Source organism: Nycticebus coucang, chromosome 10 (genome assembly GCF_027406575.1).
Source record: "Nycticebus coucang isolate mNycCou1 chromosome 10, mNycCou1.pri, whole genome shotgun sequence".
NCBI classification, from domain to species: Eukaryota; Metazoa; Chordata; class Mammalia; order Primates; family Lorisidae; genus Nycticebus; species Nycticebus coucang.
Window position 1 is genome coordinate 124,010,064 of NC_069789.1, and position 19,193 is coordinate 124,029,256.

The 19,193-nt window shown below is 45.1% G+C and overlaps 1 protein-coding gene across 2 annotated transcripts in view; it reads right to left on the reverse strand.

Annotated features, from left to right (window-relative positions):
- SAMD4B (sterile alpha motif domain containing 4B) overlaps positions 1–19,193 on the reverse strand; it is a 44,408-nt gene that overhangs the window by 21,402 nt on the left and 3,813 nt on the right. Inside the window, exons 1-2 of one of the 2 annotated variants that reach the window (XM_053604844.1) lie at positions 4,741–4,866; positions 2,233–2,294 (exon numbers count right to left, since the gene is read on the reverse strand). In XM_053604844.1, the coding sequence (XP_053460819.1) occupies positions 2,233–2,272 (40 nt within the window). In that variant the 5' untranslated portion in view covers positions 2,273–2,294; positions 4,741–4,866. Of the gene's footprint in view, positions 1–2,232; positions 2,295–4,740; positions 5,141–19,193 lie in introns of those variants that run through there. The other variant, XM_053604843.1, reaches the window with a different exon arrangement.

The following is a 19,193-nucleotide window of genomic DNA, read 5'->3' on the forward strand; positions in this document are numbered from 1 at the left end:
TGCCCTGGGTAGAGTGCTGTGGCATCACAGCTCACAGCAACCTGCGACTCCTGGGCTTAAGTGATTCTCTTGCCTCAGCCTCCCAAGTAGCTGGGACTACAGGCACCTGCCACAACGCCCGGCTATTTCTTGGTTGTAGTTGTCATTGTTGTTTGGCAGCCCCAGGCCGGATTTGAACCCTCTAGCTCTGGTGTATGTGGCTGGCACCTTAGCCACTTGAGCTACAGGCGCTGAGTCCCGAACATTATTTTTAAAAAGTCCCTAGGGGATTATGACATGTAACAAGGATTGGGACACACTCACCGAGGGCAATTCCTTTGTGCTCCCTGCCCTGAGGAGATAGGAAAGTGGGCAGCTCTGATCCAAACTCACATCCAGGGTCTCCCTGGAGAACTGGAGGAAGTAGCAGGGTTGGTTGGATGGGATATGGAGATAAAACCCAGAGAAAAGGCATTGGATTTGCTTCACTGTTCATTCTTTCTGGTTTAAAGGAATCTCAAGAGCTGAAGAAGGGCTTCAGACTCAGTAACGGGCAGCTCTTAACTGGGAATTGGTAGAACAAATGTACTCAAAATTTGGTCTGTGGCGCAAATGTGTATCTTTGGGGCTTGTGTTGAGGAAGAGGGACAGATTTTTCTGAGTGGCCCATTCCATTAAATATTAAGAAATACTGGTCCGGGCGTGGTCGCTCATGCCTGTAATCCTAGCACTCTGGGAGGCTGAGGTGGGTGGACTGCCTGAGCTCACAGGTTCGAGACAAGCCTGAGTTTGAGGGAGATTCCATCTCTAAAAATAGCTGGGCATTGTGGCAGGCACCTGTAGTCCCAGCTACTTGGGAGACTGAGGCAAGAGAATCACTTGAGCCCAAGAGTTTGAAGTTGCTGTGAGCTGTGATGCCACAGCACTCTACCAAGGGCGACAAAGTGAGACTCTGTCTCCAAAAAAAAAAAAAAAAAAAGAAAGAAAGAAAAAGAAAACAAATATTGCTTTAAAAGAATGTGCTGGACCCTCCCTCACCTCCCCCAAAAGAAAGTAGCATGCTTGCCTCTGGCTCTGCTTTCTTTGGCTCATTATTTCGGAACTGAAGACACAACTGGAAAGTACCTAGAACAACTCCTTCATTGTCCAGATAGGCATCCTCAGGCCTAACCGGGAGAGAGTTGACCCAGGTCACAAGACGTGTTAGTGGCAGAGCTGGATCTAGAACTAAGCGTCCTGATTCCTAGTCCCATGAGTCCTATGATGAATCATTCAGCAGGGTACCATCTCTCATACTGCCTAGTCATCAGAAGAACCTGAGTACTCATTCCCAGGCCCATTCCCTCAGGATTTTGATTTACTGCAGGGGAACAGAAGAGTCTGGATTTTAACAGTCCAGTCACCCTCCTCTCCTGTGACCCTGATGATGCTGCAAGTTTGGGAAACACAAGGGAATGAGAAGGCCATAATGAACAGAGGAGGAGAAGCAGTCAAAGGAGAAACAGCTCCTCCCACAAGGCAGGTTCTCGGACCTGGGAAGTAGGGCCTTCTTTTAAAAATAAGATGGGGTAGGGTGAGGGTGGTTTTACTTGAGGATGGGAGTAAGAGAGGAGATACCAGCTTCTTTAATCTTGGAGCACCTGTGTCTACCAGGAAAGAGAAAGAGGCACTCAAGGCCTGGAGAATTTACCTCTGTGATCCCTTCCCCTTTCAGTCATCTATGCCCCAATCCTGGCAGGCTTCTTGCTGACTCTGGAACATACCATACCCTCCTTGTCTTCCTCATTCTAAGTTTTTCCTACCTTTCCACCCATTTAAGTACCAGCTTGTTATATTTTCCATCATCTGATGCGTGGGGGGGTGGAAGGGAGGGTACTGTGGATAAAGACCTTGATTCATATATTCATTCTATCTTTCAATGCATTCTGTAGCAGTTCTCAAGCCTGATGAGGCATTACTCCAATATCCCAATGGAAATCATCTGGATGTGCCTCAGGTTTTTTGAGCAAAGTGCAGCATGTGTTTCAAGGGCAATGTGGTGAGAGGAAATATTTCAAATGCACATACCGCTAAACTAGGATTTTCATGGAATCCTAGGAATTCATCTTAGAGATGCTTAAAGGGTACTTATTATAGCACTATTTGTAAGGGCAGGACCACACATACCATGTGGTAAAGCCTACTGGTCAAGAGCTCTAAAATCAAATTTTTAAACTCTACTTCTGACCAATTGTGTGCATAGTTAAGCCCTACCTCTGATCGATTGTGTGACCCAGGGTAAGTGATTTAGCATCTCCAGATCTCAGTGTCCTCATCTGTAAAATGGAAGAATAATAGTACCTATCTTATAGAGTTGTTATGAGGGTTAAATGAGTAACAAAGGTAAAGCATTGCATGGTACACAGGTAGGGCTCTGTTCTTATTATTATGAAGCTATTAACAACAGTGAGGTAGGCTCGGCACCTGTAGCTCAGCAGATAGGGGGCCAGCCATGTACACCAGAGCTGGTGGGTCTGAACCCAGCCCAGGCCTGCCAAACAACAATGGCAACTACAACCAAAAAAAATAGCCAGGCATTGTGGCAGGTGCCTGTAGTCCCAGCTACTTGGGAGGCTGAGGCAAGAGAATCACTTAAACCAGTGGTTCTCAAACTTCCTAATGCTGTGGCCCTTTTAATATAGTTACCACCCACAGGAAACTGTGTTCGCGACCCACAGGTTGAGAACCGCTGGCTTAAGCCCAAGAGTTTGAGGTTGCTGTGAACTGTGACGCCATGGCACTCTACCGAGGGTGACATAGTAAGACTCTGTCTCAAAAAACTCCCCAAAAAACAAAATAACAGTGAGGTATATATGTAAGTGCTGTATATAGAGTGATCTTTACATTATACCGGCAAACAAAAAAACAAACTGGTTAATATGCATGATGTTTGGCCTTATGTATTAAAACAAAACAATGACAAAATTGGAAGAAAAACATGTATGCACTTATATACATACTTTTTATCTCATAAAAAGTAAACAAAATGGTAATAGGGAGTCTGGAAGGGAGACCCATTTTTCAAAAGTATTTTTTTTTTTGCAGTTTTTGGCTGGGGCTGGGTGTGAACCTGCCACCTCCAGCATATGGGGCCAGCACCCTACTCCTTTGAGCCACAGGTGCTGCCCCTGGGAGACCCATTTTTCACCCTTTTGTATGGTTTGATTCTACTACAAGTTCTGAAAACAAAGGCAAAAACTAATTTATTCAAATAGCAACAAGCACTTCTGGTGATTCTGATATATGGCTAAGATTTGAACCCAGCAGTTATCCAACTGCCTGCTCAGGATGAGGTGGTGGGGATGTGTGATAAAGCTATGTCAGATATTGACCTAATCAAAAGAAGCCCCCGCTCTGCATTTAGAGCCATACCATAAGTAGAAATGGCTGAGCTCTGAGCCTGCTACAGCTGAGCTGGGTTCTTACTGCTCTTTGTCTGCCAGACATGGAATTAAGCCAGTGTGAGTCCTGGCCTGTCTTCCCCTTCTCTGACTTGCACATAAAAACTCAGTAAAATAGTTGCTAAGAACTGGGGAGATGAGGGAGGCCAGGCAGTTCTGTGGCTCCTAAATCCCTGCCCTAGCAGCCCATGCTTGTTTCCTCACCTATAAAGTGGGGCTAATAATATTACCTATCTCAGGGGGTTCTTATAAGGAGTAAATGAGTTACTTACAATAAAAACAACAATTGACATTTACTGTGTTCACTACATGCTAGGCCATGTTCTAAGTGCTACACATGTGTAATGTCACTGAATCCTCATAATCACCCTAGAAGGTAGATATAATTATCATCTTGATATTAAGATGAGGAAACTGAGGCACACAGAGGTCGAATTCCTTGGTTATATGGCAAATAATAGAACTGGAATTTAAATCTAGACAGTCTGACTGGAGTTTATATACAAGTAAAGACACTGTATATTGTTGTAAGGTATCAACCTGAACTATTATTATGAATAAGGAGGTGGGAAGAGTTAGGGTGACTAATTTGGACAATTTCTATATGGGTCTTTTTCCCAGTTAGCTTTTAGGTATCCACTACTCTCTCTCTTCTCTGGCCTCCAGCTCTTTCACCCATCCCTAGGGTCAACAGCTCTCCATCTAGCCACAGAAAGGTTTCAGCAATGGTCCTTGAGATGGTTCTCTGAACCGACTTCTGTGTACAACTGGGGTTTCTAGAGAAGCTTGGCTCACCCATCCCAATCCCAAGCTCAAGGGACACAAAGTGCCTCTCTACTGAATGCTTAGGAACTGATAGGAAGAACTATATCTAGATTAAAAACTCTCTCCAAGTTGTTTATATCTTAAATGCAACCTATTTTTTTGGGATAAAAAATAGTATAGGATTGTCAGTTTTGGAAGAGCTCTACAATTCCTTTCTAACTCTGATATCCTGGAGCTTGAGAAATGACTCCCTTTCATTGGTAATGACTTTACTCTGTTCCTTTCAGCCACCCTACATGATCCTTCCTCTGTTGTGGATAGTTTCCAGTTTGCAATGCCCTCTCCCAAAAGTCCCCCATACTATGCCTGAAGATATCTAGCCACACAGCTCCAGGAAACCCAAGATGATGACTTGACCAAGGAACAAGGTCAGAGACCCATCCACCAACAAAACTAGAATCCACATTTCTTAGTACCACTGTTATGTTAACCTGCTGGAACATCTGTTCCAGGTATCCCTTCTGCTGTGCTCTCATCTTGAGGGGTGGAGACTTACCAGCACTGTTGGCCTCTGACTCCAGAAGGTGGATGTCATTACAGTCTGCTAGTGAATGCTCCAGGCAGAGCTGCAGGAAGCGGGCCTGGGTACGAGTGACCCGTTTCAGAAGTGACAGCAGGGCCACTGTCTGCTCACACTCATTCCAGCCCTTGAACCAGCCAGCGAGGATGCCCACCTGGTCTCGGAACATCATGGTGCCGGGCCTGGGGCCAGGGTGAGGGGGACGGCGGTGGCAAGGGCCAGCGCCGTCACATGGTCCCGGCTCTGGGCTCCTGTTACCTCTCCCCTGAGGGCCAGGGCTTGAGGATGTTCCCAGGCCTGGTGACAGATGGTGGGGAGAGAAGGAAGCCTGTTCACATAGGGGGAGAGCTTGATCCAGCCACGCCTCTCCAATCTCCTGAAAAAGGAAGCAAAGGGGTCAGACAGAATGAAGGGGCTAAAGCTGTTCAGGTGAGTGTTGGTGGAAGGGGCACGGAAGCCTCATTCCTTCCTCTTTCAGGGTAGTTGCTCTGCTGAGCTCCTGAGAAAAACATGAGGCCAACACCAAATCCTGAATCAACTGTCTCTAGATACAGAGAAAAGGCTTGAATGGGATGCAGAAAGCCATCCCAAAAACTAAGGAGAAGATGCTGCCCCTCATGCCTGGCTGGCACAGGGCCAAAGGAAGTGGACTTAAAGAAGAGAGAAGCTGGTTGTGGTGTCTCACACCTGTTAGGTTAACCTGCTGGGAGGCTGAGGTGGGTGGATCACCTGAGCTCAGGAGTTTGAGACCAGCTTGAGCAAGAGTGAGACCCCAACTCTAAAAACTAGCTGGGTGTTGTGGCGGGCACCTATAGTCCCAGTTACTTGGGAGGCTGAGGTGAGAGGATCACTGGTGCCTAAGAGTTTGAGGTTGTTGTGAGATACGATGCCACAGCACCCCACTGAAGGTGACAAACTAAGACTCTGTCTCAAAAAAAAAAAAAAAAAAAGGCAAAGATTTTTCAGCAATGAGGAAAGATCTGAATTAATGGAGATCTGGCCCAAGGTATCATGACTATACATATGTGTGACACTGGGGACATCTCTGACCTTGCTGGCTTCTGGCCACCTCCTCTGAGAGTTGGACAGAGTCATTGCTCACCTGCCTTAAGAACCCCAGGGGCTCTTTAAATTTCTTCAAGTTAAGATCCACAATGGTAGGTAAGGGATGTATGGTGGGGTAGTGACCCTGGTAGAGATCTCGGGTATACAGATGGTTATCTCATCAGTAATTGGCTGGGTATCTGCCAGCCCTTAGAATAGGTTGAGGAGATCTTACCCTCTCCAACCCAGCTCCCCTACTGTGGAAAAGGCACAGCTCTGATCTCTGATTACACCCGTCTCTCCTCTGAGGTGAATCTCTCCCCACCTTCTTCATTCCCCTGAAGGCTGCTCCAGATCCAAGCCCTTTGGTTAATAAGTCTCCTTGACTTTCATAGACACCAGACTGTCTCAAGCTCCTGGGAGTCAAGAGGATGCCAAGAGAGAAAGGGGACAGAACAAAGTCAAAAACTCAAAAGGAATAAAGTGTCCAAATCCCACTCTTCTTAGGCAGGAACTGCAATGGAGTTGCAACAAGAGGCCCTTCTTTTTTTTTTTTTGTAGAGACGGAGTCTCCTTTTATCACCCTCTTTAGAGTGCCGTGGCGTCACACAGCTCACAGCAACCTCCAACTCCTGCGCTTAGGTGATTCTGTTGCCTCAGCTTCCCAAGTAGCTGGGACTATAGGCACCCGCCACAACGCCCAGCTTTTTTTGTTGCAATTTGGCTGGGGCCAGGTTTGAACCTGCCACCATTGGTATATGGGGCTGTCGCCCTACTCACTGAGCCACAGGCGCCGCCCAACAGGCCCATTTTTAAGTTGACTGGTTTCTAGATACCACTCTGAAGTATTTTTTTTTTTTTTTTTTTTGAGACAGTCTCACTTTGCAGCCCTCAGTAGAGTGCTGTGGCATCATAGCTCACAGCAACCTCAAACTCTTGAGCGATTCTTTTGCCTCAGCCTCCTGAGTAGCTGGGACTACAGGTACCCGCCACTATGCCTGGCTATTTTTAGAGGCAGGGTCTCTCTTTTTTTTGCAGTTTGGCTGGGGCCGGGTTCGAACCCACCACCCTCAGCATATGGGGCTGGCACCCCACCCACTGAGCCACAGGCACCGCCCCAGGGTCTCTCTCTTGCTCAGGCTAGTCTCGAACCTGTGAGCTCAGGCAATCCACCTGCCTTGGCTCCCAGAGTGCTAGGACTATAGGCGGGAGCACCATGCCCAGCTTTCTGAAGTCTTGAGCAACTTGAGCTCCAGGTACCCATTCAACATTTCCCCTGTCTGTCTCTCTTGCAACCCATGCCCTTGGCTCTATCCCCAAACCACTTTCAGCTCCATCTCCCTATGACTGCTAAAGGACTGAAGTTCCCTGGTCTGAAAATTCCATTAAGAGACTCATTGAACCTATCAGGCTTGGGTCTAAGGGAGCTCCTCACATCTCCCTCATCTCCCATGTGCCTGTTAAGGAGGGCTGTGGTGTGTATCAGGCAATGGCTGACTTGCCACACAGATCCCCTGCAGGACCTCTAAACCAAAGGAACTGGCCTGGCTGTCAATTCTTTTGGATATAAGCAGGGAAAAGTGTGAGGGAAAACAAAACCTTGCTCCAAGTTAAACAGACCTCCTAGCAATTTTTTTTTTAATGGGGAAATCAGATGTCACCTTCCTGGTTTAAAATCCTCTGACTTCCCATTGCACCTGAATAAAACCTAAACTAGTAGGACTCCTGTGGACTTTCCAACCTCACCTAGTACCGAATTCTTTCTTGCTCACTGGCACCTACTCGTCATTCAGGTCTTGTCACTTCCTGACTATCCAATGGAGCCTCTCCTCTGGTTACTCATTATAGTAACACTATTTCATTTCTTTTATATAATTTGGTACCCTCAGATATCATCTTATTAATGTTGTTTCTCTCTTCCCACCAAAATGCAACCTATATAGTCAGCCAGTACCTAGAACACTGCCTGGCATGGAGAAGGTGCCCAATATACTAATTGTTGAGTGAATGAATAGCTACAGAAAAAGAAGGTGAGTGTGAAAGCACACTTAGGACTTCTATAGCCCTGGGGGTAAGGAAGATAGAAGGAAGGACCAACAGGATGGCAAAACAATCTGGAAACTTACTGGAAAAAAAAAATCTGGAAAAAAACTTAAAAGCACTGAGATTTCCTCTTGGGGAACATAAGACTCAAGGGGAATGACACAACTGACTTTGAGTATCTGAAGAGGCAGCATACAGAAGAGAAATTGTATTTGTTCCTTTACTCCAAGGAAAGGCAGGATACACAGCTCCAACTGAGAGGTAACATGGAATATGGGAAAGGTTAAAACTCAAGAAAATGCAGTTCTGGTCCTATTCTAGCCACTGATTCACTTTGATCTTGTAGCTAGTCTGCTTCTCTTCTCTAGAATGTATGAGATGAGCTGGACTGGGTCAGACATGACAAATAGGTTTTACCTCACAGGCTAACTCCAACCAATTATTAGTGGCTGCCTAGAAACCCGTGCTGAGAAGGATCCTGAAGAAATGCTATGTCCATCAATGGGAAATAATTAATAAACTGGGGCAGATCCCAAACTATATAATATTACATACATATTATAAACATGCCTAATCTTGAAAGCAAGATACACACAAAATATATCTATATATGGTATTTGATCTGAAACTACTGATTTGGAACAGTATCTATAAGCTGCAGAGTAACATTTGTAATATAATGCCATTTTTGTTAAAGAAAAAAATGACACAGAAAAACCTTTATATATCTTATACATGAATGTATCTATGTTTGTATGGATATAAATGTGTAATAGAGTAATCCTAGCCTGCTAACACTGGTTATCTTGGAGAGATAGGAGAATTACTCAACACTTTCTTTATATAACTTTGTACTATTTCACTAGTTGCAAGTGAACACAACTTTTTGTAATTTTTTGGTGACTTTTTTTTTTTTTTTTTAGAGACAGTCTCTCTGTCATCCAGGCTGGAGTGTAGTGGTACCATCAGAGCTCACTGTAGTCTTAAACTTCTTGCCTAGGCCTCCCAAAGTGCTGGGATTACAGTTGTGAGCCACCACCTATTTTTACAAAAAAAATTTTTTTAATTGAGACAGAGTCTCACTTCGTTACCCTCTGTAGAATGCTGTGGCATCTTAGCTCACAACAGCCTCAAACTCTTGGGCTCAAGCAATTCTCTTGCCTCAGCCTCCCTAGTACCTGAGACTATAGGTGCCTGCCACAATGCCCAGCTATTTTTTATTTTTGTTTAGCAGGGCCAGGCTGGGTTTGAACCTACCAGTTCCAGTGCATGTGGCCAGCCCCCTAACCACTTAGCACAGGTGCCCAGCCCAATTCATTAATTTATTTTTAAGACAGAGACACACTTTGCAGCCCTTGTAGAGTTGCTATGGCATCATAGCTCACAGCAACCTCAAACTCTTGGGATCAAGCGATTCTCTTGTCTCAGCGTCCCAAGTAGCTGGGACTACAGGTGCCCACCGCAATGCCTGGCTATTTTTAGAGACAGGGTCTCACTCTTGCTCAGGCTGGTCTTGAACTCCTAAGCTCAGGCAATCCACCACCTGTGCCTCCCAGAGTGCTAAAATTACAGGTTGGGAGCCACTGAGCCCAGCCTATTTTTATAATTTTAAAGAATTCAATTAAAAATTTAAGGTCAGGCCTCATGGTACACACTTGTAGTCTTAACTATGTGGGAGGTGGAGATAGGAGGATCACTTCAACTTGAGCTGGGGCAACATAGCAAGACCTGCCCCTACAAAAAAATTTATGAAAATTGGCCAGGCATGGTGGCTCATGCCTGTAATCCTAGCACTCTGGGTGGCCAGGGAGGGTGGATTGCTTGAGCACCCAAGTTTGAGACTAGCCTGAGCAAGAGCGAGACCCTGTCTCTACTAATAACAGAAAAAAGTGAGGCAAGAGGATAGCTTGAACCCAAGAGTTAGAGGTTGTTATGAGCTATGAGCCATGGCACTCTACCCAGGGCAACAGCTTGAGATTTTGTCTCAAAAAATGAATGAATGAATAAATAGAATAAATAAATGAATAAATAGAATAAAATAGAACAAATTAGCTGGCCATTATGGTGGGTGCCTGTAGTCCCAGCTACTTGGGAAGCTGAGGCAAAAGGATCACTTGATCCCAAGAGTTTGAGGTTGCTGTGAGCTAAATTGCCATGGTACTCTACCAGGGCAACAGAGTGAGATTCTAGTTTCAAAAACTAAAAAATAGTCAGTTGCAGTGGCTCATGCCTATAATCTTAGCACTGTGGGAGGCCTAGGTGGCTGAGTGCCTGAGCTCACATGTTTGAGACCAGCATGAGCTACAGTGAGACCCCCGTCTCTAAAAATAGCTGGGCCTTGTGGCAGGCGCCTATAGTCCCAGCTACTTGGGAGGCTGTGGCAAGAGAATCGCTTAAGCCCAAGAGTTTGTGGTTGCTGTGAGCTGTGATGCCCTGGCACTCTACTGAGGGCAACAAAGTGAGACTCTGTCTCAAAAAAAAAAAAAAAAACTAGCTGGGCATGGTGATGCATGCCTATAGTCCCTGCTACCTGGGAGGCTGAGGCAGGACTGCTTGAGCCCAGGTGTTTGAAGCTACAGTAAGCCCTGATGATACCAGTGCACTTCAACCTGGGCAACAGAACAAGATCTTATCTCAAAAAAAATAAAAAATAAGGGCAGCATTCTATTTTCTGGCTCAGTAAGAAAGAATGCTGTGATTAGTTATCAATATTTGCCCTGGGTACAGGGTGGATGAGTGGTAGCTCATGTCCCTGAAAAAAATCAGTGTGCCTTCCCAGCTCCAGTGTTTTATGGCTTTTGGTCCCAAGGAAGCAGCAGCTGTCTCAACATAAGGAAGAATTTTAAAATAATGTATCTGTCCAAGAATGGAACTGGCTGCCATGTGAGGAGGTAATAAGCTCCCTGACTGCTGGAAGTGGTCAAGTGGAGGCTGGATGAACATCCCTTGGGAGTGGGAGGGATTCCTTCACTGGGTGGCAACTCACAAGATAGAAGGACATGTTACTATTTCAGAGGGAACATTTGTGACAGGAGGTTTGGTATGCCAACAGCATTTGCAGCAAAAAGATGACCAAAGACACCAAAATTGTGCACACTCTTTCCCATAAATCCTTTTACTGGGTTGCTACTTTTCCTAAGCAATAGCACTGTACACCCCAAGTAAGCAATTCACTAAATTTTTTTTTTTTTTTTGTAGAGACAGAGTCTCACTTTATGGCCCTTGGTAGAGTACCGTGGCATCACACAGCTCACAGCAACCACCTGGGCTTAAGCGATTCTCCTGCCTCAGCCTCCCGAGTAGCTGGGACAACAGGCACCCGCCACAGCACCTGGCTATTTTTTTGTTGCAGTTTGGCCGGGGCTGGGTTTGAATCCGCCACCCTCGGCATATGGGGCCGGCACCCTACTCACTGAGCCACAGGCACAGCCCCAATTGACTAAATACTAATCCTGCTTCTTCCCCAAAGCCAAATTCTTGAAGGAACACTTTGGGACAGAAGGGGGTCTTAAACATGATGTTTTGAGGCCAAGCTTTGAAAGGTGAAGCAGGCCAGTGGGGATAATGGTAAGTTGAAAGTCCACACCCTGTCTAAACGGAGAAGGCATTATCCAACTCTAAACAACTGTTGCTAAGTAGGAATGTGGATGCCAGTATTGTTAGGTCTCAGAATTTTTTTTTAATTTTATTTTAAAAAGAGGAGCTTGGAAATCTAGATTTTAAAATAAAATCTCCCTATTTTTATTTTTTGAGACAGAGCCTCAAGCTGTCACCCTGGGTAGAGTGCCATGACATCACAGCTCACAGCAACCTCCAACTCCTGGGCTCAAGCGATTCTCCTGCCTCTGCCTCCCAGGTAGCTGGGACTACAGGTGCCTGCCACAATGCCTGGCTATTCTTTTGGTTGCAGCCGTCATTGTTGTTTGGCGGGCCTGGGCTGGATTCAAACCCGCCCGCTCAGGTGTATGTGGCTGGCGCCTTAGCCGCTTAAGCCACAGGCACAGAGCCAAATCTCCCTATTTTCAAATGTGGGAAACTAATTCACATTAAAATAGCAACAGTGAACTACTACACAGAACAAATAAAACCTGTGGGGCAGCGCCTGTGGCTCAAAGGAGTGGGACGCTGGCCCTACATACTGGAGGTGGCAGGTTCAAACCCAGCCCCCGCCAATAAAAAAAAAAAAGAAAAAGAAACCCTGTGGCCTGTGGTTTTCAGAACAGAGGATACAAACTAGGAAAAGACCAGGAGTCCACTACTATCTCTCCCTTGGATCTCTCAGATTTACTCTTTCTTTTTTTTTTGGTTTTTGGCCGGGGCTAGGTTTGAACCTGCCACCTCCGGCATGTGCGACCGACGCCCTACTCCTTGAGCCACAGGCGCTGCCCCAGATTTACTCTTTCAAGCCATTCTACTGCTCACAGAACATCACTGATGGAGAGGATCTAGTGATGGAGGATGCTTCTTTCAGTCTTCAGTGAATGCTGGGAGCTTTAGGGAAACAATCACTTTTAAGATTTCACTGTTAAAAAAAAACCCTAAAAGAAGGTTTTCTTTGCCTTCTGGATGGGAAAGGATGCTGTGTGTTTGGTCCAGATACTAACTTGAGAGGACTGGATGGCCTTCTTCCATCAAAAGGCCAGAGGAACCCAGCTACCTTCTATCCCAGATACTTAGCTACAGTAAAAGAGTGAGACCTGGATGAGGCATCACAACTATCTGTTCAAGGAATCTCATTGTGGTAGCATCTAACTGTGATGGACTCTGGTGGATTTGCCTGCTAAATATATACCCCATCGTCTACTGTCACCATCCTAGGTCACCCTTCGAGAATTAACATTTGGCTCTGAAAGTGGACATAGGGAAAGTCCTCCCCTAACTTTTGCTGGAACTACAAAGGAAAATAAGTTCTTTGTTAGGGTTGCTCGGATACATCTGATATTACTGGTTTCAACTTACACCTCAGGGGAGAAGCCTGCTTCAGAATGAAGCCAACACAGATGAAAGTAGAGTCAAGAGTCGGGGGAAGGAGGAGGAAGACCTGTTCACACCATTTTAAGACCTGGATCCAGCAAGCCTGAAGCCTCTCTCCTGGTCTAGACTTTTCAGTTACATAGACCAATATATTCCTTTTTGGCTCAGGCCAGTCTCAGTTGGGTTTCAGTTAAAACTGAAAGATCCTTAACCGCTCCCATGCAAAATAAAATTCATCACCACTCTGGTCTCTGTATCTTCATGTGACCAAAAATGACTCCCTACCTTTAAAGAAAGATAGCGTAGAAACACTGCTACATTTGAAGGGGGCCAAGTAATCTTGGGAAGCACCTACCAAGCTCAGAGGTGGAAGACAGAGTCAACAGGATAAAATGGCTAAGAGTTTCCAGGGAAAATTGCCTTCTGGGATTCTTCTCTTGTCCCAAACGGGAGAAGGGGCCCATACAACAGATTGAGCCCCTGGATGCCAGCTCTCCTCTAAGAGTACAGTGGTTTCAGTCAGATCTGGCAAATCCTGGGGCTCCTGCTGATACATATTTGCTGTATTGACCTTTGGCAAGTAACTCAGTTTCTTCCTCAGTGAGGCTTATTATAAGAATTAAATGAAACAATGTATATATAAAAATACTTAGCATATTGCTCTCTGTCATGTGCTAGACCCTGAGCTAATAGCTTTCCATAGATAAGCTCATTTGATGCTAAAAATTGTATTCAAAAATTCTAAATTTTATAGATGGAGAAACTAAGGCACAGAGAAGGTGCCTTAGAAGGTTAGTCACTTGCCCAAGACTGCATACACAGCTAAACTCAGATATTCAAGGCCAGTCTGGCTTCAGAGCCCTTACTTGCTTTAACAATCCCGCAGCCTTGGTCTCTCCCACCTTTTCTCCTTCAGGAGAGGGACCCACTTTTGAAAGTGCTCTAAAATTTCTCTTTGTTCTTCCTAAATAAAATCTCTCTTCAAAACAAAAACAAACAAACAACAACAACAAAAAAACCCAACGCTGTAGCCTCTTGTGAGTTCCCTTCCACTGCCTAGAAAGTTGGGCCTAAAGGCACACCCTTTAAGGCCACCATCTCTACCATCGTAAGGGAGTCTTATTAGACTTCCCGGCCATTCCTAGCTTTTCTACAGCAGCCACCTAGGTCTTTGAGGAACTCATATCTGATAAACAAGACAACAGGCTACTTACCTGTGGTTGACTTGCTATCTTAACCTGAGACTAAGAGTGTCAGAAACCAATGGAACACAACTTCTCTAAGACCCAATTTACTTCCAGAAACTTTTGAAATAAGAACACAAAACACATATAATATTGCCTCAGCAGAGAATGAGTCTTTTCTTTTTTTTTTTTTTGGTTTTTTTTGGCCAGGGCTGGGTTTGAACCCGCCACCTCCGGCATATGGGACTGGCGCCCTACTCCTTGAGCCACAGGCGCCGCCCGAGAATGAGTCTTTTCTATGAATGATCCTGGGGAAGGAAGTGAGAGGTGAAAAGTCACCTCTTGGAAGATAAGCGTGGTAGGGGGACCTCTGGGAAACCCTGGTATAGAGAAGCAGCTAGTGCTCTTCTTTCTACTTCTAAATGCGTGACCCCTCCCCTCTAAAAGTCTACTCTCTGCTCCCTTTCCTTTCTCTACATTTCTATTCCCTAATTAAGGAATGTAATCCCATCCTGTAAATATCACCTCTCCGTGGAGAACTCAGAACTTTTTTTTTTTTTTTTGAGACAGTCTCATTGCATCACACTCGGTAGGGTGCCATGCTGTCACAGCTCACAGTAACCTCAAACGCTTGGCTTAAGCGATTCTCTTGTCTCAGCCTCCCAAGTAGCTGGGACTAAAGGCACCTGCCACAACGCCCAGCTATTTTTTTTGGTTACAGTTGTCATTGTTATTTAGCTGGGTTTGAACCCACCAGTCCCGGTGCATGTGACCGGCGCTGTAACCACGGTGCTACGGGCACCAAGCCGAGAACTCAGAATTTATTTAATCATCTTTGGTTCTTTCCTCTTCCTCAAGACCCAGTCATCAGGTCTTGATGTTTCTTTTTTCTTATTTTACTTTTTCTGTTGCTTTTTAATTTTTGCCAGGTTCTAGGATGGAGGAGATATTTCTTTTTCTTAATATCAGCTAAATCTGCACTTCTATCTGTCCCACAACCCAGTGTCTCTAGAACCAGACTGCCGGGTTGGAAATATAACCCTATCACTTACTATGTGTGTAATTTTTGGCAAGTGATTTCACCTTGCTGTGCTTGTTTTCTCATCTGTAAAATGGTACTTGCTCTTAAAGTGTTGTGAGCCACAAACAACTTTGCTATTGTCATCATCTTAGATTCTTCTCTTTCTCTAATCCCATCAAGTTATTTTCTCTTTGCCTAAAATACATCTGCTTTTCTTCATCTTTACTACCATTACTATATTCACATTACCATCCTTTCTTTTTTTTTTTTTTTTTGTAGACTCTGTAGACAGAGTCTCACTTTATGGCCCTCGGTAGAGTGCCATGGCCTCACACAGCTCACAGCAACCTCCAACTTCTGGGCTTAGGCGATTCTCTTGTCTCAGCCTCCCGAGTAGCTGGGACTACAGGCGCCCGCCACAACGCCCAGCTATTTTTTTTTTTTGGTTGCAGTTCAGCCGGGGCCGGGTTTGAACCCACCGCCCTCGGTATATCGGGCTGGCGCCTTACCAACTGAGCCACAGGCGCTGCCTATCCTTTCTCATTTAGACAAATGGATTGTCTTCTAACTCACCTTCCTGCTTCCATATTTGCCCCTTTGTTTTCCTTGTAGAAACCAAAGTGAATTTTTTTTTTTTTTTTGCAATTTTTGGCCGGGGCTGGGTTTGAACCCACCACCTCCGGTATATGAGGCTGGCGCTCTACTCCTTTGAGCCACAGGTGCCACCCTGAACTTTCTTAAAAAAGAAAAAAAAAAATCAGATCGTATTACGGTCTAGCTTTAAAAAATCCTTCTTTTTTTTTTGAGACAGAGTTTCATTTTGTCACCCTCGGTAGAGTGCGTAACAGCTCACAGCAACCTCCAACTCTTGGGCTTAGGCGATTCTCTTGCCTCAGCCTCCCAAGGAGCTATAACTACAAGTGCCCACCACAATGCCCAGCTATTTTTTGTTGTAGTTTGGCCGGCACCGGGTTCAAGCCCTCCACGCTTGGTATATGGGGCCAGCGCCCTACTCACTGAGCCACAGGCACCACCCCAAAAATCCTTCTAATAGCTTCTCATTCCCTTAAATGAAAATGTAAACTCCACACCAAGGTCACCAGGACCCAAGTGATTTGACTTTTGTCAACCTAACCCCTTAACCCTTTCCCTCACTTATGGTCTAGTCGCAGTGTCTTCTTGCTGTTCCTTGAATACACCTGGCAGCTTTTGCACCTGCTAATCCCACTATCTGAAATGCTCTTTTCCCCCAGATCATCACATGGCTGGATCATTTTCATCAGTCAGATCTGGCTTCATTTGTGCTCCATCTCCGCAGTAGGAAGACTCTCTGATATTACCCATTAATAAGTGTTTCTTCAAAGGCTCTTCCAAAAATGCCTAGACTGCAAGATCCATGAGGGAAAAGAAGACTATGGCTTTACTATTCACTGCTACATCTCCAGTTCCCACCACAGCACCTGGCACAGAGCAGGCCCTCGATAATTATCTGTGATAAATTTCCCCACCTTTCAGTAGTCCTTTCTCTGCATGGGACAATGCTTAGATTGTAATATCCCATTTCTAGATCTTCCCACAATTAGTGCCTTCTCATCTTTCTAGTTATCAGGGTCAATTGTTACCTTCCCAAAGAGGCCATTTCTGACCACCTTGTCTACAGTGGCCTCTACCACCCTCTCTTTTACACTATTTTATTTCCTTCACAGCATGTGCCACATTCTAATTTCTTTACTTGCTGTTTGTATATCCTCCCCCCATCAAAATATAAGGCCCATGAGTTTCAGGATCTTGACTATTTTATTCACTGTTCTAACTCCAATACCTAGAACAGGGCCTCCATAATTGTTTAATTAAGGAGCCCAGGCTGGAAATATTTGAGACTTGTGTAACTACATAAACTGCTGTTCTGTAATTTGTCCTCAACCAGATTCTAGTTAATGAGTTTACACTAAAACAAATGAAACAAAACTGCACTCACAGCACTCCTACTTAATTCTCTTCTAAAGTTCTGACCCAAAGCTGAGGTGAGAGGACTGAACACCAGCACTTCGGGATTCTACTTCCCTGAGGCCACCACTAAGCCAGGCTGATCACTTCATTTCTGTCTCTCTTAGTGAAATCCCAAAGGAAAACCTGGTTGGATCAGACCATAAACTCTTTGGATCCAAATAATCACAGAGAGGAGAATGCCTGGGGTTGGGGAACAGAAGGGAGAGAGATTACCATTGACACTGGAAAGGACATCGGATGGAATCACAGTCCTGTTGGGCTCAGCAAGCGAGAGACTGAGATCCAGGGCAAAGGACCCAAAACACGTCTCTAAGGATCTTCTGTCATCATCTCACACTTATTCAGTAAAGAAACTATTTTCAAACTGGGACTCTCAGGAAAAACAGTCCTCTTTCCACTGAGGGTGCTAAGGAGGTAGGATTTAAACCTGGGGTTGCTAAGGGCCATCTTTGTCACCACAAAGTAGAGCTTGTTGAGGATCAAGTTAAAAGAGGAGAAATAGGGAGATGACTGAGAATATCATTTGAATTCCTGGATGCAGCTAGGTCTGAATCCATGCTGACTCTGGACTTGTCAGCAATATGAGTCAATTAATCCCCCTTTTTGATTAAACCACTTTGAGCTAAGGTTCCATCACTTGTTTTTTTGAAACGGTATCTCTGTTGCCTAGGGTAGAGAGCAGTGGCATCATCATACCTTACTGCTTGCCTCAAGTGATCCTTCTGCCTCAGCCTCCTGAGTAGCTGGGATTATAGGCATGTGACACCACATCTGACTAATTTCAGATTAGTCTAAATTCTTGTATGTTGCCCAGGCTGGGCTCAAATGATCCTCCCTCCTGGCCTCCCAAAGTGCTGAGACTACTGGCATGAACCACCACACCCAGCCACTTAGTTTTGTAGTTCTGAGATGAACTATTTTTTTTGCAAACAATGAGACTTATGCGCAAGTCATTGTTCTAAGAACTTCACATGTATTGATTTTATCCTCATAACCATTCTATGAAATAGGATATTATTACCTTCCTTCATTTTTTAGCTGTGAAATCTAAGGACTAGAGAAGTTAAGAAAATTGTCTAGGTCACAAGACTGGTAAGTGACAATATGGGATGCAAATCCTGTCCAGCCCAGAGTCTGCATACCTAACCAGTACAGTATAATGCCCCACTGCAGCCAACCCTATCTAAATAGAAAGTCTAACTCTCTCACCCAAGATACTACCATCTTGGAACAGACAGGGCCCACACAAGTCCTGCCTGCCCTCAATTTCACAGTATGCAAAATAAGGATAATCAGTTTCCATACCTCACAGATTTACCCTTTGTAGAATTCTTATTTGCTCCCTCTCATTCCCACCCTTCTTTTTCCTCTGGTATCAACTCTGAGACCCCTTTGAATCTGGGCCTTCTTCCCTCATTATCCCTTGAGAGACGCCCGACATCTTTTAGACTCCAGCCCCCTGAGCAGCTGTGTCTCCTCAGACACAGATCCTTGAGACTCCATCCCCTTGAAATCCCAGTCAGTGCTAGAGACCTTTCTCTCAGACCATTTTTCTTAGACTCCATTCTCACAGACCCCTCTTCCCTTCAGAGATTGAGAGACCCTTAACACTCTCTTCAGGAACTTCTTGACGACTTTCCCTATTTATCTTCCTTTTCCCTGTAGAGGGCCTCCTCACTAAAGAATCCCTTCACCCATAGCAGTGGGTCTCAAAGTGTGGTTCCTGGACCAGCAGTTGGTCCATAGGAACCTCACAGGGGTTCCTATGAATACAGGTAAAGCACTTAAACAATGCCTGGCAGTTAGCATGGACTCAATAAACAGCAGTTGGTGTTAGTATTATTATTCTCCGGGTCACTAAAGTGCAGCTGGCAAAAGGAGGAGAGCTGTTTCCTTTCATCTCTGTCCTTTAGGTGAAGGATGGGTGTGAAATGAGTTTTTCTTGTCTGTCCCATTGCTTAAGCTGTTTCTTATGCCTGGGTGGCACCACATCAATGTCCTAACTCCTGTGGAACACTACCCAACCCCAGTACCTTTTCTGTGAAGTCTTTTCAAATAAAGGGCTCCCTCTCACTGCTGAATTTCTGCAGCATATAATCTGTACCAAATATTCTGCCCCCGTACCTGCCCATGCCCTCTACTGTACTGTGAGC